This window comes from Channa argus, chromosome 15 (genome assembly GCF_033026475.1).
Source record: "Channa argus isolate prfri chromosome 15, Channa argus male v1.0, whole genome shotgun sequence".
Lineage (NCBI taxonomy): Eukaryota > Metazoa > Chordata > Actinopteri > Anabantiformes > Channidae > Channa > Channa argus.
The window spans coordinates 21610278-21632747 of NC_090211.1; the positions used below are offsets into that span (position 1 = coordinate 21610278).

Consider the following 22470-nt stretch of genomic DNA (forward strand, 5'->3'; position numbering starts at 1 on the left):
CTCTCCTTTCTATTCAGCAGTAACTCTAAAATATAGAACCCGTCCTTCAATTGAGACTTGAACTAGTTCATCTAGTGGAGATAACACAGGTTCCTAACAACGTGATGAACTGAAGGCTGATCAAACACTGTTTGATCACTTTAGACTCACTTAAGGACTCAGAACTAACTACTTACATTCTGATCTTTCATTTGACAGGTGACTATTTCTGATCAGGCTGTGGTTTCTTTCCAGTTTCCTCTGATTCCCTCTGTGCCCCCTGCAGTGTTTGCAGCCCGTCAGCCTGACCTCCAAGGGTACGTTTGTTTTCAGTTGCTAGTCTGGGATGAACTGTTAGAAAATCGAGCGCTCCTACAACGTGCTGGTGGTCTCTGCTTTTGATATTTTATGCTTCCTGTTCTGCATGTGTGAGCTGGAAATCTTCAAATATTTCAGACCAATAGGATGTGAATTGAAGGCATTTTAAGAACCTGCAGTCGCCCTGGTAAATTCTTATTTCTGTTTATCTTTGTGTTACCTCCACCCTGTGGATTGATGGAGTATTGCAGCAGACGTTGACGTGAAAGGCTTCCTCTCTGAAGTCCTGGTTATTACCAACATGACCAAATGTTTCTCAAAGATCGTGATCGTGTTGATCGTGTCTGAACTGGTTTATTTCCCTTTTGTGTTTTAAGGACATTAATGACACTAAAAAGGAAAAGTGTCAGAAAATGTTAATTACCTGTTTTAAAGGACATTTCTCTTCGTTGGAGAGTCAAAGCAATTAGTTAATCCTGGGAATTTTGTGGCTGCTATAATTCTGTGGTTTAGATCTTAGGCCACACATTCAAAGGTGTTGCAGAAATTCAGGTGTGATCTTCAAACATCATCAATTCAAAATGTTTAAATCTTTATTGAAAGCTTTACCTTCATTCTTTCCTTTCTTTAACACCCTATTTTCTAACTGATATTATACTGATGCTGATAATAGTTAAAATCTGCATTTGTTTGCAAGACAGATAATTACATAGATCACCTTGCCTTCCTTTATTATACTCGATAACATGTGACTATGGCTAATATGCTGATATTTGTTGTGAGACGATATAAATGAGCCAAGTGTCAAACAGTTTATGCTGTAATTACTCAGTGTGTGTTGGGCCACAATGTTGCAAATGGTGCAATTTACAGTTTGGTCATTTGTGAGATGAGGTGCTTTAAAGTTTCAGGTAAAAAACTGTGGAATTATGCAATAACATTCTTGTCCTATTATTTTTTTGTTGTTTCCTATTTTTTACTGCCTCTTGTGAGATCAACACAAACCACATACACCAACACTAACTAGAAAGACCTGAATATATATTCTGTCAAAATTATTCTAGATATGTGACAACATATCATATGTGACAATTCATAATTTAAAAGTTCAATGGTTAAAATATGTACAGTATGGCTTAAAATTAGGCAAAATACCATTAAAACCAGTAAGGGGCACCTTGCAAAATGAATATGAGGCAGTATAACAAGACAGTGGGAAGAGACTGTGAGTCTTTTCCATCAGTCCTTTGCACTAAATTATTGAACCCAATCATTTGGCCAAAAACCTAAGCAGGTCATGCATCTGTTGCTGAGCAGAACATTGTCCACCCTCAGGACACTGCCCCCGGCCTTTTTCTTCTTTTATGGAAACCTTTTCCCTTTTCCAGCACTTTGATAAGCACCTGTGAGCATGGAGTGACTCAGTGTGGGATGGTCTGCTGTTAGACAGTAACTGACCTTGGAGCAGTTCTGCAAACACTTCAACACAAAACATACAGATGAGACAAAGTTTTATAAGACAAACAACATACAATCTTTTAAACAGTCTTCAAAAGTACACTGAATACTATTGCTGTTATAACTAGGTAAAATGCTAAGGATTAAATGTAGTCATCATTTAATAATACTTGATTTTCCATCACACACTCAAACCCAAATATCTTAATTTCCTTCAAAAATGTCCATGTTATTGTTTTATAATGTTTAAATAGTTCCTTTATAGAGCTGGGCATTGTACTTTCTATCAAACATCAGTCAAAGACGACAAAAATGAAAAAGAAATACTGGGGACTCATCTAGTTTTAATGGATTAGATCCATGCGTTGCTGCCTGTTAGCTATTACAATACAATGCTGCCACCTTGTGGTCACTTTGATGTAATGCAGCGATGCACTAAGTCTGGACTTGCTGTAACGGTTAAAGGACGGTAGAGTTGACCACCATCACTTACACTGAAAAAAGGTTAAGACGAGGTCTCCACGTGAACAGTGTGAAGAGGAGGAAGGATTAAAACTAGCAAAATCTCCACTTCCTGTTTCCTGACTTTTATTTTGTAGTCCCTCTACTCCACTTCCTGTTGTGGCGTTGTTTTTGGTCACCTCATCAGCCTTGATTGTTTTCACCTGTGCCGCTGCCTGTTTTAACGCAGCTCTGAGAACTTTCCAGTCTGCTTCTCTAGTTTGATGTCTGTTTATTGAGCTCTTGGATACGCAACTCTCTGATGGAAACTGTCTTAAGGATAAGGATTCTGGAACTTTACTGTACTGATCGGACCTGGATAGGTATTGTGGACTTTTGGATGGTGGATTTTTCCCCACCAAGTACGGATGAGTGTGTCCCTCACTCCTGCCTCTAAGCTTCCTCTCTCCTCAGTCGATCCCTTCCTCCAGGCCACCGTCCGTCTCCTCCAGTCCTCCTCAGCAGCTTGCCCTCTCCACCAACCCCGTCATCCTGCCTGGCTCCTCCCCGGAGTTACCAATAGAGGGCAGTACAACCACACTCCTGACTTGTCTCCCCATCTCCATTCCTCCTACTCTTTGCTTTGAATCTGGTCACTTTGCTGCTGTTCTTCTCACCTGCTGTGTCTGAGACCTCCACCTCCTGATTTGGTTAACACCAAAATTCATCCAAAACAGAAATCAAAAACCAATTAGCTTAGCAGCACAGAGGTATACTGCAGTTTTTTTCAGAGCGCTCACAGTAACTGCAAGATGCTAAATATGAAGAATTAGAGAGAACGTAACAACAACGTACTGTGTCCAAACTACACCCAAGAATATTAGAACAAGTGAAAAAGACGCCCTACCTTCATGTGACCTCTTGTCTGTTGCTTGGTCATCATAAATATCATAAAATAATTTTTAAAAACTTTTCAAAATGTTCAGGATTTCAAGGAATTTAAACAGTAGGTGAGATGGAAATGAATGTAAGTTAATTTGTGAGTTGAAGGATCGAGTTGATACGTTGCAATTTTCAGCTTGTTTCAAAAATATACCCTTTGTCTACAAAAATGTAAAAAATATATATATTGTATTCTATATATAAAATTAAAGACTGAGACAATTGTTACAGTAGAGCTGTACTCACCTCTTCTGTCTATCGTGATGTTAACATAGTTTGGATTTTCCTGTTGCTCATGATTGTGGGGATTTTCCTGATTCTCGTGGTGATCGAGATCATGAAAATATTGCCCCTTCATCCTGTGACAGGATTCATTTAAATCTTATCTTTAAAAGGAAATTAAAAAGCAGAACCTTCTCCTTTAATATTGTGTGAGAAGCAGCAGTCACATGTGTCTGTGTGAACAATATGTTGAGGACATGATTTAATGGCTTGTTGTGTTTTGGAATCACAATAACTACATGTAAAATAGCAAAGGTATAATAATTTGTACATATAATCATACCTCCTCATGGAAATCAATATAGCCAGAGATAACAGCACCCGACCTATCGATTCAATTTGACAACCTGAAAGATAAACTCAAACTCAAACTCAAGGTTAAAACTTCAAGCCCCTAAATCTCTGTGGAATCACATTCTTAGCCTGTAGTATTTCAGACTTTAGAAATTCCCACTGTACATCCCAATAATAGAAGATTAAACATTTCAACAATGTGTCATCACTTTTGCACTTGTGACCGACAGATGTGCATCAATTGCTTCAGCAATAATAAAGAATTCCAATCCCTGGGCCTTGACATATAAAAAAAGAAGAAAAAAGAAAGAATGTTTGCCACTAATTTTCCAAGTGGCCTTGTAAAGCGTATCTCAATGTGCCACTGTATTGAAATAGTGTAGAAATCCTCCTTTACCTCTTCACCTTTAAAGGAGACACGTAACTGTTTCAGGTAAACACTCATTCTGCTTACTGTAACCTCAGCTTTGGTGTAAATAAACAGACATAATAAGATGAAAAAATATCCTGCACTTAGTTATTGTGTATGTTGTTGAGTACAAATCAAAGATTAAAACAACTGCTTTTTCAATTAAATCCATATATACTTTATTTAATTGCAAAAAGCTAATACACCGCATCGTATAACTACAGTGGCCAGTTGGGACGTTATATTTTGTTGAATGCTCTTGGTTTGCTTGCTAAACATTAGTATGTTCGCATGTTTACTTCACCTGTCACCATGGTGATCCACTCTGTTCATACTGACCAGTCCATCAGGGAATTCACAGTGTTTCAATCACATCGATTAATTCAACCAATCGTCCGTGTTTTCAACCAAACTTTTGTGTTTCATTTTACCTGGATGAATTATTGCATGTTGGGTAAACAGTTGTCCTTGTTTGGTTGATTTAGATTTGAAAAAGGTGGGTTGTTGTTTGAACAGCTTCATTTCACTGCTCTGTTGTGTGAAATCTATTTGATTTCATTTGTTTTTTGAACATGCTTGTTAGTTCTCAGTCCATTTGAAGAATGAATGCTTCAAACTACAGGTGGCTGGAAACATGTGAGATCACTTCCTGAATATCCCAGAGTTGCTCTGTCAAAATACGTCCATATCCAAGAATGAATCCAAATTGAAATAAAAATACTGCAGCTGTGGGGCATCTGAACATGAAACTCACTTTGCAAGACAGGTCAGTTCATTTTTGCTCAGTGGATGTATTTGCTTTCCACAAAGGTTTTCAGCAGAATGACTCTTGTCTGGAGGATCAAGAGTTACATGATACAAATTAGCAAATGTAAAAGACAAAATAATATGGCAGGATTCACATTTGAACACTATGAGGCAGAAAAACATTTAAACAGTTATTTCTCGTGGTTATTATTGTATTATCCTACATTATTGTTATTGCTGTTTTAAATGACAGTATCAGTATGCATTACAATGAAACGTGATTTCCCAGTTATAAATTCAATGAACATCAGAAAAAAAATCTGTGTTCAGAAGATAACAATAAATATTAAACTAGCAGCCATGAGATGAAAGTAGTAATCTGTTCAGGAAACCAGGAAATGGTCTTGGCACTGACACTGGCCTTGTTGCTCCAGTTCTCCAGGTCCTGGTTCTGCTCCTCCATCTCAGTTATGTTGTGCTTCTGAGAAATTATTATTTGTTTTAATCCGATCTGGTCCTGGTTGATGAAATCCAGTAGCTTTCCACTCTGTATCTGCCACGTTCCACTCAAATCTCTTGTGATCTTACAGAGTCTTGCAGTCTCTCTCCTATGTTTTATTCGTCCATCATCTTTATGTTCGCAGCTGGACATTAGAAAAAGCTGCTTTCTCTGTAGCCACCTAAAGCACACGTGGAGCCAGTTTAGCTCCAAACCCAGTTGGATTAAGGAGGACGCTGTCCCAGAATGAGCCCACTGTGAAGCAGGAGCCCAATATCCCAGCTCAGTGGGTTTCTTCCCTGCTGTGAGCCTGCAGTGGAACATCCTGTGATTCCAGCAGAGCTCAAGGGGGCTTCAGATGCTGCTGGTATTGTCAGGAGTGACGTCTTGCTGCTAGTGTTGGAGACAATGGTCCCCACATCAGCCACGGACTGTAGAGGTTTTATTAGAGAATCCACATTTGTGCGTTTCCCCCATAAAATCAGTGACTTCTCTGAGAGCATCAGACCCAGAATAAACCAAGACTTGTGCGCCACAATCCATCAGCACTGGTCCAGAGTGTTGTAGTGATTTTCAGTGAGCTGTAGCTGCAGGAAACTGAGTGTGTGTCTGCTATAAGACGCAGCAGCAGTGAGAATGAAGGACGTCTGAGATGGGATTTAAACACAGATGGAGATTTGAGCTGATGGGTAGTAACTTTGGACAGTAGGTGGAGCTGCTGCATCAACAAGGAGCTGAGACTCCAACGGACAAAGGTGTGTTTTCTTCACTCAGACACACACACACGATGTGGTATAAACCATTTCTCACCAAGCAGTTCGTCATCCATATATATATATATATAGTTACATATTTAGTTTACATATTTACTTAGAGTATAATATATATAATACTCTGAGTAAATATGTAACTATATAAATTAAGCTCTGCTAAACTCTTTAGTCAGTACTGTATATTTCATTAAATTGTTGATTGCTATCTTCTGTAACAGTCTTTGTTGGAGGAAGGGTTTGGTGAATGCTCCTTAAAGAGCACATCTATTGTCCAAGCAGTACTGCTCGTGGACAATGACATCACATTCTGCACAAAGCAGTTGTTTGAGAAGGAAATCTGCACATGATACCACTGCATGCTTTATTTTCCACAGCTGGCAAAGGCCCTTTGGGAGATTTCCTCCCTCGAGAAGGTGAGGTCTCGCTTTCAGCCATTTCTCATCCCCCAGCAACTGACAGACAATCCATGTTTCAGCCCTTGGGGCTTTGGTGGGACTTGAAGTTTCATTTACATCATCTGAAACCGTATCAAGTAGCTTCTGCAGATCCTTCAGGTGAAAATCTTTGGAGCCTGCATGCTACTAGATAAGACAGCAAAGACCTGAAAGATTACAAAAGATTCAGACAAAAACTGTGGGGGTCCTACCATGGATTCATAAATATTTCAGTTGGACAATGTAATATTCTATTTCAAAATAGAATTATAGTGAGAGTGACTTAGTTTCATATTTATAACCAAATAATGATACTAGAAATGCAGCATTAGTGAAAACCCAGCTGTTTGATGAAAAGAAGACTTTAGATATCTAATCTTACATATAACAACAAATATCTAATCACTATTTTTTATTTGAATTCTGGATTCACAAATATACATGTTTTAGAATTATTGGAATATCTGCAGTACTGCAATGTTAAAATAATTTCTCAGTCTGACATATGTGCCATGTACATAAACCACAGTAAATCTTCAAGGCTGTTCAAAACTCCCATCTCCGCCCCCTTCCAAAAGTGGTTACCTTTTGAGATGTCTTCAAAGTGTTGAGCATCATGACCACTTGGAAACTCCAGATTTTGTTTTCCTGGGATGTGAAGTAGAACCTTTAAAGTCAGTCAAAGTCAAAGTCAGAGAAAAACAATGACACACTGAGAATTACTATTACTTGCTTGCTGTAGACCTGCTGGTCTTTACAATCAGCCGACCGAAGCAATGACGCTTTCTCCACTTTATTGCAGCCAAGCTCCTGTTAAACGTGGTACAAACAGTAGCATGTTACATGAATATTAGAGTATATGAGTATAATGTAATATCTTTAGTATTTATTAACTACTCTGTTGATTCTTTGATTTAAAATAAACACTGAATTGAAACCACAAAATCCATTTGCTTAAGTCATTTAGCAGACGTTTTTATCCAAAGCGACTTACAAGTGAGGAACAATGCAGCAAGAATCTAAGTCAAGGAGAAAACATCAAAGCAAAGTCCTGTCAGAAAAGTTCACATTTCATGAGATGCAAGTGCGAGAAAGAGCAGAAAGGAAGTTTTTTTGTTTTTTAATAGATTTAAGTGCATAGGAAGATGCAGAGTTCTGTTTTTAGCAGTTTTCTGAATATTGGGAGTGAGTTTGCTGAGCGAGCAGAGTTTGGTAGCTCGTTCCACCATCGTGGGATCATTGCGCTGAAGAGTTTTGCTTGATGTGTTCTGTGTGGTGCTGGGACCACCAGACGTCATTTGTTGGAAGACAGCAGCGGACGGGAAGGATTGAAGACTTGAATGATTGAGTTGAGGTAAACTGGAGCTGTTGAGTTAACCACCCTGTGAGCAAGAGACAGAGCTTTGAACCTGATGCGAGCAGCTACAGGAAGCCAGTGCAGAGATCTGAAGAGTGGTGTGACATGGATTCTTGCATGCAAATCTGCTGCCCCAGAGACTGAGGAGATGTGGTTCTTAAAGCTCAGTTGGTCGTCGATGATATCGACGATGATTAGTGGGGACAGTCACTGTAGCTCCAATGTTGATGCTGATGTTGTGTCATGTCGAAGGTCTGGGTGGGAAGACAAGGACTTTGGTCTTGGAAAGGTTGAGCTAAAGATGTCTCTCTCTCATCGAGCCAGAGATGTCTGAGAGAAAGGCAGAAATGGGTGATGAGACAGTGGAGTCATCTGGTGGAAAGGACATGTGTTATCAGCATAGCAGTGCATCAGCATCAGCATTGTAAACTTCAACGCGTTGTTGATGTGGTTACCAGTATCCACAACCAAACCTTTGCAGATGATGCAAAACGCAGCAGCTCGCCTCATTTTTAATCAGCCAAAACTGACTCATGTCACAGCACTCTTCAGATCTCTACATTGGCTTCCTGTAGCGGCTCCCATCAGGTTCAAAGCTCTGTCTCTTGCCTACAAATCTTTTTAGAGAACAAATGGAACATGCCATTGTCAGCGTGTAGGCTTTCTGTAACAGATCAAGGAGAAACAGGATTCAACACTGCTCACCGTCTGTAGCCAAAAATTGAATCAGGTAAGATCTTTCATTTTAGAACACTTCTGAAACACCAGTGGACTGAATGTCTCTGTAATTCCCCAAAACTCTCAAAACATAGTGAGACACCTTTTGGAGTAAAACCACCAGCTGGTCTTCAGCATCAGTTTCAGAATCTCCAAGTTACAACACTTGCATAACATACACGGTCAAAACGACACGTACAGCACATCATCAACACAACACAACTTTTAGTAGTCTAAAACGAGAACACTGGTTGGACATTTGACCACTATTCTTGGCAGACATTGTTGAGTTCAATCACATTTGTTGATTCTGTGGCACAGACCTGACTTGGATGGACAGTTTAAATATTGGAGGAGGCCATTCCAATAACCTGATTTATCCATTCCACAACCAGCTTTGTGTGCTTGGGGTCATTGTCCTGTACAAAGAACCACGTGTATTCAAGTTTCAACCATCTGTTGACCAATTCTGAGTATTCGTCCTTCATGATTTCATCTACTCTGTGCTATACACTGGGTCCACTGGCAGCAGAACAGGCTGAGAACATGATGCCACCACTACAGTGCAGACCTGTTCTGTGAGGGTTCCTGGGATGTTCCTGACCATCCAAACCAGTTTTCTCTCAGCTGAGTGAGACAGTCTTCTTCTACCACTTAGAAAACGGCCAAACCTCTCAATAGTTTGTATCTATGTACAATTATTTGAACTGATGATCTTGGAATCTGCAGTTGTGGACCTTCCTATTGTAAGTGTTGTGTTGGTCAGTTCAGTGAGTGCTGTCAAACTCATCCTCATTATGTGCACAGAAAAGACACCAGCTGTAGTCAATCATGATCACTAACAGGAAGTTTAGAGGCCAAATTTACTTAGTAAAGATGAATGTAGGACATAGGCCTGGAAGAAACAGTGATTTTCCAATTAATTGCAATTATTATATGTATGGAGCCCAGGAGGTAGCTCCATGCAAAGAAGCAAGTTATCTAGTGCTTTAACACACAGGACATCGTCTGAACCGCAGGCTTTTCCTCCATTCCACCTCCAGATTGGTTCATCAACTTTAACCTGCTGTTTGTGTAAAAGCCTCTATTTGTATAGGATCAGTTGTTGGAGGTGCACACGGCGCTTTGTCCAAAGACCAGTCGTTGGACAAATGGTTTCATCCCCTTACAGTTAAATAGCATTGTTTCTGAAGTAATGTCACTCTGTTGGCCATTTGGAGATTTTATCAAAAATGGCAAACTCTGTTCAGTGTGATCAGGTCTGGTCATCCACTCTGTTTACGTGCATGTACTTTCTGACATTGTAACTTATGCTCTGCTTTCTCTAGTTTCTATAGGCTGCAGAGCCAAAACATGCTCCATTTGCCTCGTCCAGCTAATTAGATTGCAGCTGTGACCATACCCTGCTTTGTGTTGCCTTATCCTCTGTTACACTGGTAACTTTGGACGTTTTACTTTAGCCATGTTGTGCTTCATTCATGTAATGGATGTTTATAAATGTACCATTCAGTGTCAGATTGGGAATTGTATATTCACAATGATGCAGGTTAGGAACATTTTCAGCCAATGATTGTACTTTTGGAGATTTAGCTTTCTTGTTTTTTTTGTTTGTTGAAAACTAACTTATTACAGTTAGCAGTAATTATGTTTTTACTAAACATGAATATTAGTCGTAGAAGCACAAAATGCCACAATGAATGGTGGAAATAAAGGTCCAGTCTTTTCTTTATTGTAAGCTTATCTACAGGCCTATTTCCTTTTGACTGTAATCACCGGCACCTTGCATGACAACCCGTGCTGCCAGAGTTTTGACCATATTTTTACTTTTTTTAAACAGCGTATCAATGACATCATCCAAGACATCACATATTGTACCTGCCTTTGAAGTTTCCCTAACCAGTTGTCAGGGAAACTGTTTTCTTGGCAGTTTAATGCAATTGGATGCGAGAGCAACAAGGTAATAAATGTTCAGTGTTTTATCATAGAACGACCTGTGGAGTTGATAGTTGGACCACCGGACACAGGTAAACGTAGCTCTACAAGGGGCTTATTTAGTCGCGACCTTGAGGACTTTCCACCAAGGCAGAAATGGAAGAGGGAGTTTGTAGCAGAAGAAAAAACTGCTAAGCTGCTGCTACACACAATTAAAGGACCCCGTTAGACTGAGACTTTAATTGAGCTCCTTGCTCCTTCTCAGTCTCCTAATGGTAACTTCTCGTTGATGCTCCACTTGGGTTTATTTTGGACTGGATACGACGAGCAGTGCAGACATGGCTTTTCTACACAGGACATTTCTACCTCTCTTCCTTCATTTCTGCCTCTTTAACTGCAGCGGTAAGTTAAACTAAGCCGAAGTCTCTCTAGAAATTTCTTCCAAGGTCAGTGACGGAGAATTTGAAGGAATAAACTGCGGTAAAGTGAGCTGCTGTTTGTTGGGACACGCTCAAGCCAACCTCCCTTAAAGTTTTGCTGTCTGAATCTCTCATTGGAGCCAATATAACGGAGATCCAGAAATTCTCCTCAAATCACAAACGGGGGTTGTTTTAAAATCACCGCCTGTCTTCATTTTATTAAATATCTTTGAGTAAAGTATATCACTGTGTTTGGTGAAGCCTTCTGCCACAGTTTTTTGAATTTTGTTAATAGGATTTTGCACATTTTGTGAGGCAAAGTCTGAGCAGTTTAGAACCTGTCTTGAGCATAAGTGAGTGACTCAGCAGGTTCAAAGCTGTCGTTGCCATGGTAACAGACACAGCTGAATCAGGTCATGTGATCAGCTTCAGAGCTGTGTCCAAACACTTTACCTGACAGATTTTCTCCCACATGAGACACAGTGGACACACACATACATACACACACACACACACACACACACACACACACACACACACACACAGTGATGGATATTGTCTGCTGAGCCCTGAGAACTGGAGTCTGGAGCTTAAGATGAAGTAGGTGTAGAGCGGCTCCCTCCTCCCGTATCACACAATGCTGCTGGTTATTAGTTTTGAACACATGTATAATTGTGTTTGACATTATGTCTGACCAACGGCAGGCATCTGCAAAGAAATAGGCCAAAGTGTTACTTCCTCAGGACAAAAGCTTTATTTGGACCTGAAATACATGTTTGTTGTGAAAAGTTGTAGATCTGTGAAATGTGTCATATGCTGCAGTGAAGGTGAACATGTTGTGACCCTTTGAATCTCATTGTGTCTACATGCACACAACAAGTTATGTTACTGGGAGAAATCAGACAACATTCCTATTATGCTGCACTATACGTATGAAAGCAGACACAGTTCATAAGTGTTTGTCATTGATAACACAAAAAGTACGCCATGTTGTCTGATTTGTGTTTGTTGAATGTTAACTCAACAAATAAATCATTTACTGATTAACAAGATCAAACATTCAACATCAAAATGAACAAAATCAAGATTATATTTTTTGTAAATATCAGCCAGCCATATGTCAAGTAAAGAATAAACTGGGCATATTTTCAGTGTAAATGGCCACTTACATAACACTTTTATCCAAAGCACTTTACAATGTTGATTCCCATTCACACTCACACAGCGATGGCAGTGGCTGCCATGCAAGGTGCTCACCGACCACTGGGAGCAACTTGAGGTTCAATGTCTTGCCCAAGGACACTATGACACATAGCTGAGAATGGGGATCGAACCACTGACCCTATGGTCTGTGGACGACTGTGATCACTCTGATAGTCTCTTTCAGAGCATCTCAGCGGGGGCTGTGAGGGGGGTGCTGGGGTTCGCTGTTTGATCCCAGTGAATTGGAGATGGCACACTCGCTCGACAGCTCACCTCATGTCTCACAGATGGTATGAAAGGAAAGAGATGCACAAACAGGCCTTGTTGTAGAATGAGCATTACATGAATGCTAATAAACCCTGATACAGACACAGGACAAACAATCAAAGAGTGAATGCTCACAATGACACATTCAGAGCAGTGGGTGTGTTTGTGATCTTGATTTAGGGCACAGTTCCTAATCATCATTAGGGAAACTGGATGTCAAGACAAGATCATGAACATCATATAACTGACACAAAGGCAAAGCAAGTCGCCTTTACAGCATCTGACTAGTCTGTGCTGTAGTTATCAAAGCATTAGACATCACCTTTTGAGGAAAAAATATAACTGGTTAAGTGACTAACACCAGCATTTGTACATGTACAGTAGCATGTAAAACATCAGAAAGACCGACTCTGTAATCAGCCAACTCAGTTGGTGCTTAAACAAATGACCCTGAGCTTTTTCACAATGAGTTTGTTACAAATAATATTCAGCATCAAACTGTGAGAAGGGACAGTGAAGGAGAGGAATCAGGGACTGTACTGACCTTTCCTGTTAATGAATGCAGGAAATCTAAAGCCAGATGTGAGCACAATTAGGATTGAGGGTCATAATCAGAATTAGATGTAGGTCAGGAACCAATGCTGAGTTCAAGTTACACTGAAATGTTTCTATTGTTTTGACGTTAATACTGTGGTTTACAAGGTTTGTGGCTCATAAATAATATGGGACCATGGTTCAGCACCTACACAAACTGTGAAATGGATTTATGTGCATGTCTATGTGTTTTTCAGCCTGGACAAAGGGGGAGCTGACAACACAGGAGACTGTTGAGGTTTACCTGGGTGACTCTGCTCAAATCCTCTGCCAGTATAACGTCACTGATGGGAACAATCAGCCCAGTGATTTATTTGTCCAGTGGTTTGTGGTGAGTATAACTGAAACTCTCTGACACAATTCAACTGCTCACTTCTTGTGTAGGTCTGCTGCTTAAAAGTCAGTAATTTGAATCATGGCCAGTGACCCACAACTGTAAGTGAATCATCAGGCTATTTAATTGCCTCCCTCATTGTCGACTCAACAGTAAAAAACGATAAAAAATGTTGAAAACATAAAATAAACCACAGACAAATCTAAGCTATAATGCAGCATAACAATAAAACCATTTTTTTATCAGAGAGAATTTATTTCCAATGGAAATTTTACATCAACATCAATGTTTGTCCTGCAGGCAGCTTTTGATTGTGTTCACTTTAATCATATTGTCAGGACAAAGGAGACACACAGGCTGTGTGAGTGAATAACTTTTCTATCAGTGTAGTGTTGAAGAATGTGTCATTCAGGGCTGAGCTCATAGAATCTATCAATCAATATCATATGTTATCCTAAAAGTGTAATCACAGAGTAATAACTATATATAATTATAGTATATTTATAAACAAAAGAAATGCGTATCGTGTCACTTCCTGTTTCTGCACGCTCTTGGGTTTCTACCAGACTGTTTACTGATTAATTGTAGCTGTTATTTTTACTTAAATAAGTGATTCCTTCACACAAGAATTAATACTTAGTCATAACATACGCTTGTATTACACAAGCACCTGCTTTTGCAAAACATAACCAGCTAAAGTTTACAAATTCCACATTTCACTTATATTAGCTTCGTTAGCTTAGCAGTTATCAATTAGCAATGGCTTCTCTGTCTCCCTCTGTTTCTCCTTCTCTCACTTGCTCGGTGTGTCTCATGTTCAGTTTTTCCTCTGCCTCCTTTAGTGATAATGGTTTATGTAACAAGTGTAAGGTTTTTGCAGCTTTGGAGTCGAGGCTCACGGAATTGGAAGCACGGCTCCGCACCATGGAAAACAACTCAGCTAGTCAGGCCCCGGTAGCTGGTGCGGGCCGACATAGCGTAGCCCCTGCTAGCTGTCCCCCGGCAGTTCCCTCTCTGGCCCCCTGCCAAATCTGACCAGTGACGACATGTACACCCGCATGTCGTCATTCAACCACTGGCTGGCCTAGGATGCAGAGATCCAGTCCTACACGCCTCTCTGCAGTGTCCTTACAACCGTCACCCCCCCACAACTCCCACATACCTATAGAGACTGTGTCTGTTCCCCGACCTAAATTACATAAAGTAAATATGACAACAAGAGGAGTTAATCATAATAACCTAATAAAAGTTAAGACTACTCCTCTTACAGAACAAAACCCCAAAACTATTAAATGTGGATTATTAAATATCAGATCTCTCTCTTCTAAATCTCTTAGTAAATGACTTAATAAGTGATCATCAATTCGATTTATTTTGTCTCACTGAAACTTGGTTGCAGCAGGAAGAATATGTCAGTTTAAATGAGTCAACCCCCCCAAGTCATATTAATTATCATGTTCCTAGAAGCACAGGTCGAGGTGGAGGAGTTGCAGCAATCTTCCATTGTAGCTTATAAATTAACCCTACACCTAAACATAGTTATAACTCATTTGAAAGCCTTACTCTTAGCCTTTCACACCCAAACTGGAAAACTCAAAAACCACTATTATTTGTTATCGTGTACCGTCCTCCAGTCCCTTATTCAGAGTTTTTGATTGAATTTTCTGATTTTCTATCTGATTTAGTGCTTAGTACAGATAAAGTCATTATAGTGGGTGACTTTAACATTCATGTAGATGCTGACAGTAACTGCCTGAGCACTGCGTTTAATTCATTATTAGATTCAATTGTTTTTCCCAAAATGTAAATAAACCCACTCACTGTTTTAGTCACACGTTAGACCTTGTCCTTACGTATGGAATTGAAGCGGATAATTTAACCATATTTCCTCACAACTCTCTTCTGTCTGACCATTTTTTAATAACATTTGAATTTACAATAACAGACTATATAGCAGTTAGGGGAAAATTCAACTATAGCAGATGCTTAAGTGAAAAAGCTGTCAACAAATTTAAAGAAATTATTTCTTCATCATTTGCTTCACCATATGTTAATACAATGGAAAGTAGTTTCCTTAATGTTTCTCCTGCACAAGTAGATTATCTTGCTGACAATTCTGCAGCATCACTACATACATTACTCGATAGTGTTTCCCCTCTGAAAAAGAAGGCAGTAAACCAGCAGAGGTGATCTGCATGGTATAGTTCAGAAACACGCAACTTAAAACAGGCAACACGAAAGTTGGAAAGGAAGTGGCGTTCCAGAAATTTAGAAGAATCTCATTTAGCCGGGAAAAATAGTTTAAAAATGTACAAAAAAGCTCTCCGTGATGCCAGAACAGCATATTATTCATCATTAATAGAAGAAAACAAGAACAACCCCCGGTTTCTGTTCAGCACTGTAGCCAGGCTGACTAAGAGCCATAGTTCTGTTCAGCCTACTATTCCCTTAACTTTGAGCAGCAATGACTTCATGACCTTCTTTATGAATAAAATTGTAGCTATTAGAGAAAGAATTCACCAGATCCTCCCCCCAAAAATTACAGATAGATCTTCATGTACAGCAGTGCTAGAGTCATCGATAAGGCCCCAATCCCTGTTAGACTGCTTTTTACCCATAGATCTCTCTGAGCTAACTTCTATTATTACCTCATCTAAACCAACAACCTGTCTGCTAGACCCTATTCCAACTAAGCTGCTCAAGGAAGCTTTACCCTTACGTTCATATTAGATATCATCAATCTATCTTTCGAAACAGGCTATGTACCACAGGCTTATAAGGTAGCTGAAATTAAACCACTACTTAAAAAACCCTGTCTTGACCCAGGTGTGTTAGCCAATTACAGACCAATATCTAATCTCCCCTTTATTTCTAAAATAATTAAAAAAGTAGTCGCAAAACAATTATGTGATCACCTTCATAGGAATAATTTGTATGAAGACTTTCAGTCAGGATTTACAGTTCATCATAGTACAGAAACAGCACTGGTAAAAGTCACCAACGATCTTCTCATGGCCTCAGATACTGGACTCATCTCTATACTTGTTCTGTTAGATCTTAGTGCTGCGTTTGATACCATTGATCATAACATTTTATTACAGAGACTGGAACATGAAATTGGGATTAAAGGAACTGCACTAGGTTGGTTTAAATCCTATCTGTCTGATAGATTTCAATTTGTTCATGTTAATGATGAATCCTCCATGCACACAAAGGTTAGCTATGGAGTTCCACAAGGCTCTGTGTTAGGACCAATACTTTTTACTTTATATATGTCTCCTTCAGGCAACGTTATTAGAAAACACTCCATAAATTTCCACTGTTAATAAAGCTTCATGCCTACAAGACATAAAGGCCTGGATGTCCCACAATTTTTTACTTTTAAACTCAGACAAAACTGAAGTCATAGTATTTGGGCCCAAAAATCTCAGAGATATGATGTCCAACCATATTGTTACACTAGATGGCATAAGTCTGGCCTCCAGTACTACTACAAGGAACCTTGGAGTTATTTTTGATCAGGATCTGTCCTTTAACTCACATATATAACAAATCTCTAGAACAGCCTTCTTCCACCTACGGAACATTGCCAAAATTAGGAGCATCCTGTCTCAAAGTGATGCCGAAAAACTGGTCCATGCATTTGTTACCTCTAGGTTGGACTACTGTAATTCCCTACTTTCAGGATGCCCCAGTAACTCCCTAAAGAGCCTGCAATTAATCCAAAATGCTGCAGCAAGAGTGCTGACTGGAACTAGCAAGAGAGATCATATTTCACCTTCACTAGCTTCTCTCCATTGGCTTCCCATTAAATCTAGAATAGAATTTAAAACCCTGCTTCTTACATATAAAGCTCTGAATGGTCAGGCTCCATCATATATAGAAGACCTCATAGCACCATATCATCCCAGTAGACCACTTCGCTCTCAGAATGCAGGCCTACTTGTAGTTCCCAGAATTTCCAAAAGTAGAATGGGAGGTAGAGCCTTTAGCTATCAAGCTCCTCTCTTGTGGAACCAGCTCCCAGTTCAGATTCGGGAAGCAGACACACTCTCTACTTTTAAGTCTAGGCTTAAAACCTTCCTTTTTAATAAAGCATATAGTTAGTTATAGTTATGCTGCTATAGGCTTAGACTGCTGGGGGACCCACCCCCCAATGCACTGAGCTCCTTTCCTCCTCTTGACCATCTCTCCTCTCCTCTCATCCAGCAATTGTCACCACTGTATGTCATTAACTCTGTGTGTTCTCTCCCGTAGTTGTCTTTGTCCTCCTCTGTCCCCCTCTCTCTGTCCCTTTCTGCAGGTGTCCCCCGGCTTTGAAGCTGTGTGTCTTCCAGCGTGAAGCTACTGATCCTACCAATCTGCCCGATGTTTTGTTGTTGCTTTTGTTGCTCTGTTCTTTTCTCTCTCTCCTTTCCACTCACCCCAACCGGTCGAGGCAGACGGCCGTCCACCCTGAGCATGATTCTGCCGGAGGTTTCTTACGTTAAAGGGAGTTTTCCCTCTCCACTGTTGCCTATGGCTTGCTCCAGGGGGAATTGTTGGGTTCTCTTTATATATCTTTATAATCTTGACTTTATTCTGTAAAGTGCCCTGAGATGACTTTGTTGTGAATTGGCGCTATATAAATAAAGTTGAATTGAAGTTGAATTAAATGTATTAATAATAACTAATTGATGCCTTTATTGCTTTCAGCACCTTCAAAACTTGTTCCACATTCCATAATACCTAAAACAAAGACCTATTCTGGTGATGTTAGAAGAAATTATACAACTTTTGATTTAATATTCAGTTTGAGGGACATATGGGTCCCAGTGAAACATGGGACAGACATTAAGGACAAGTGCAAAAAAATAAATATATGCAAAAACCAAAATTATTTGAGAATTTGAGATTTTTAACAAGACGAAATGTGTCTGAATCAGACTGACTCAGCTGAGCGATGGCTCACATTGTATGTTTGTTTCACAGCAGCAGTCAGCTGGACACACATTTTACTCAGCATTTTACTCCATGATACACAGTTAAAGGTGATGTGTCAGCCTGACTACATGTCCTCTTTTCTCCAGAGACCTGACATCACGGGCTCATTGGAACCGATCTTCTACGGTGATGACAAAGAACAGGAAGTACTCGACAACACTGACTACAGTGATCGGATCAATGTGACTTTGGACTATCAGGAAACTCAACTCACCATCCAGAATGTCCAGCTCTCTGACAACAGGCAGTTTATCTGCCACGTGCAGGAGAAGGTCTTTGGGTTTGCTGTGGTCACGACCGATCTCAGAGTGTTTGGTAAGGAAACCCACCAAACATTAAATGGATTTCAGATTAGCTGTTGTTTAAAGGAACATTCCAATCTGTGAGATTTGTAATTATTCTTTTTCTAACTCAGCTCCTCCAGACGCCCCAGTGATCAAGGGTGTTATGACAGGAATATCTGTGACCAATGAGATGCCATCTAAGGTGGGCCTACTTAATCTTAGACACTGTTAGTCCCTGAAATCAAGTTTCCTGTACAGTGCTGCTAAAGATTGGCCAATGTGACTTTCCATCCAGGTTGCATCATGTGAGGTTCGTAACAGCTTCCCTGAGCCCAACATCACCTGGTACAAGAACAGCATGCCACTGATGTCCTCAGCAGGACGTAAGTGCAAAGTGTAGATGAGACACTGTGTCTGGGTCTCACCTGTATCACACTTTGAATTTTCTGTTAGCAATCGAAGCTGTTAATGTGAAGCATCAGTGTGTTTCTATTAAAGCCTGATAGCAGCTGTAGTCTTGCCAGGGTTGTAATCATGAGGACCAGATGTCTAGATCACCTAATTACCAGCTGACAGCGACAGAGAAACAGTTGGAATATGCACTTTGTGACCTCTACAGCAATAGGTGTCAGTTTCATAGAACTTCTGTCCATTGTTACACTAAACATCTGTATTGTGTTTGACAGATGCAAATGTGAGCAGAGATCCCAGAGGCTTTTTCTCCGTCCAGAGCACATTGGAGTATAAAGCGGTGAGGGAGGATGAAGATGCCTATTTCTCCTGTGAGGTCAGCTTCTTTGTCCCAGGAGGCGTCAGAACGTTGGAGTCCAACAGCGTCAACATCACTGTTTACTGTGAGTTAACGTTGAGCCTTTCTTGGAAATGACCTTGTAAAATGACTTTAGCAGCTCGCTGAATAAGCCTTCTTAATTTGAGTGTGTGTGTGTGTGTGTTTAGACCCTAGCACCAAGGTGGAGATGTGGAGGGAGTCGCCCCAGGGCTTGGTCAAAGAGGGGGATACAGTGGAGCTGCGTTGCCATGGTGACGGCAACCCCCCTCCATCCTTCATTTTCCACAGAAAACAAGTAAGTTTCACAGTACGTGGTGTAATATCGGTTCGGCCTTGTCTGCCTCCATCTCTACTTTCAAATACCGTGGGTTTAGATATTGGGCCTAAATATATTGTCGGCCCACTGAATCCCCCTAATGGAGTCTGTTGGGAATTGCAGCTGCATTGTTTCACCACATGATGAGTATCACATGCAGTGTGCAACATTAAAACTTGAAATCCAGTAAGGTTAGGGAAACTATTCTTTTTACACTCCCTGTCCCCTTGAGATTGTTGGCGTTAGCTAGTAACATTCCACAACATGGACAGAGATGACAACTTTCATTCATTTTTGAGCAGGACCAGGATGTGGACTTGGAGAGCAGTGGCCACGTGTTGATCCTGTCACCGGTGTCACGAAACCACAGCGGAATCTATCAGTGTCGCCCTCTGGACTCTGACGAATACGCAGACGTCAAAGGAGAAATTCAGCTCCCTGTGCACTGTGAGAAGTGGCCTCACACACACACACAAAGACTCCACCTCCATACTGATTGTCTCATGTGAAAGAAAGCGATAAATCCATTCCTACAGCATTTGATTTCCTTTTCTTTGCTGTTTGTTGTGTTCAGATTTGGACCCAGCTGTTGTGGTGCCAAAAGACTCAGAGGTGATGCTCAAAGGGGAAGATCTGACTGCAACCTGCAATGCCCTGTCCTCTCTGAAAACACACACTGTCTGGTACAAGGTATGTACACAGTAGACCAGAGACTGGATTGAAAATCTTACTGAAAACAGTAGAAAAGAAAAGGATAATGAATATGTTTAGATGATGTGAAAGCTAATAAATAGCTGCATTAGTGTGTGTGTTTATGGTTTACATGTGTGTAGGATGGGAAGCAGGTAGGCACGGGAAACACACTGCACCTGCAGGACGCCACCTATGGAACAACAGGACAGTACCATTGTGAGGTCTCTGCTCCCTCCTTCCCGGCCTTGCACAGCAGCGGCTCTGTTCACATCATTGTACGAGGTCAGTGGCCCCACACGGCTCCCTAGCTCAGCCACCTCCTCCTCTTTTTCTCACATTCCAAACCTACCATAAAAAGGTGAACTGGACCCTTTCAGGTCACTGGAGGGCTTTTCATGTGAAACATCTGTGCAGGAAGCGTTGACTTCCACTGACACTAGCTCAGCATTAAAGGAGAGTAGATATGAACTGGGATGTTTGAGGGTTAAGAATTTCAATTCTAAGGTGAGGTGAGGGCAAAGGGCTGAGGAAATGCTTTATGTCACTCAGCAAATATATGTGTGTGTGGGTGTGTCTAGGTGGTCCCCAGCTGGTTGGAGAGGATCAGGAAGTGCAGCTGGAGGAGGCAATAGGCAGGATGGTGAACCTGAGTTGTGAGGCTGAAGGCTCTCCACTGCCCAGCATCTCCTGGAACATCATCGGCACCCAGGTCACCAAGAAGGCTCACGACACAGCACTAACCTGCTTCTGTTAGAGGAGCTTTGTTTGTAGTCATGTCAATGGTGGGAGCAGTGTTTTTCATTGAAGCCCTCAAATTTCTCTCATGGTAGAGTCCGACTTCCAACTTACCCAGATTTGGGGGCTGATTCTAGTCATTGTAGAGTTTCCTGCTTTCTTCTTGTACATAGATCGTTTCTCTGTAGGTGCAGGAGCCATTATTTCTGAATGAATACAAAGAGAATACAAAGAGTGTCATTATTTAAGATGATGTTTGCTTTAAATTCAAATGAGATACGCAGCCTGATGGGATGAAAATTCCACTCACTTTCACTTCTCATGAAGAAACGTTTGTTCTGGTACAGATGCAAAGCTTTGCACCCAACTGTAGTTATACCAGCTGTGAAGAGCATTTCTATTGTGCCAATATAAAACACATGGTTTCTTCATCAACAAGGTGTGTTTGTGTCTCCACAGAACTGGAAGGAGGTGGTAAGAAAGTCGAACGAGTACGTGGCTCAGAGTGTGGTGTCAGTAAATGTCACCTCGGACATCAGAGCTCTTTGCAACGTTTCCAATGACGTGGGCACTGAAGTCAAAGCTTTCAACATTAAAGCCAGTAAGAGCTTCTCTCTCACTTTCCATGTATGAGTGGATGGATTATTAAAAAAGGGGCCATTTAGCGAGTGAACCATTAATCTTTATTCTCAGTTCTCTAGTGCAGGGAACAACCAGGTTTTGAATTGTTGAATTGATTTCATGTTATTCATTTTTCCATCATATTGGAAAAAAACAAACAAAATAGCACAACCACAGTAAAGTCAGAACATTGTGCTTCTGTATGTGTTTCACCAATTCTAAGTGTATGAAATCTGGAATAACCAGCAAAAGGTTTTTCATACAGCATTTGAGTTATTTTGGATTGAAAGTTTCAAAGCCTGTTTGAAAAGTTTTGGTCACTGTCGGGCTTTAATGGTACAGGCAGTAGAATGTGGCTTCTAACTAGGGACCAAACTAGCGATTGTACATTAGGGGATGAACTAGGAGACGTAGGGTGACCTCAATGCTCATTAAGGTTTAAACTGCTAAATCAAGTTTAAAGGCTCTGAAAACCAATTTTGTTAATCCTTTACTTGGACAAACTCTCACTCTCTAAGTGTTGTTTTTCTTCCTCACAGTTCCCAGTGTCACCACACCAGCTCCCTTCACTCCTGGTAAGAGTTTTGCCCTGACAGCTCTTTTGTCAGATGCCTTTTCCCCTTTCCCCTTTTATGTCCCGGAATTTTGA

General features: G+C 40.6%; 1 protein-coding gene across 1 annotated transcript; it reads left to right on the forward strand.

Moving 5' to 3' along the window:
• Nucleotides 1–1482: 1482 nt before the first annotated feature.
• Nucleotides 1483–22470, forward strand: LOC137100158 (cell surface glycoprotein MUC18-like). The gene is made up of 14 exons (XM_067477795.1): nucleotides 1483–1509; nucleotides 2671–2785; nucleotides 13263–13396; nucleotides 18469–18697; nucleotides 18798–18868; nucleotides 18962–19049; nucleotides 19353–19520; nucleotides 19624–19751; nucleotides 20075–20219; nucleotides 20347–20462; nucleotides 20606–20747; nucleotides 21044–21214; nucleotides 21640–21801; nucleotides 22361–22470. Exons 1-14 carry the CDS (start codon nucleotides 1483–1485, stop codon nucleotides 22468–22470), a joined length of 1806 nt encoding a protein of 601 aa, XP_067333896.1.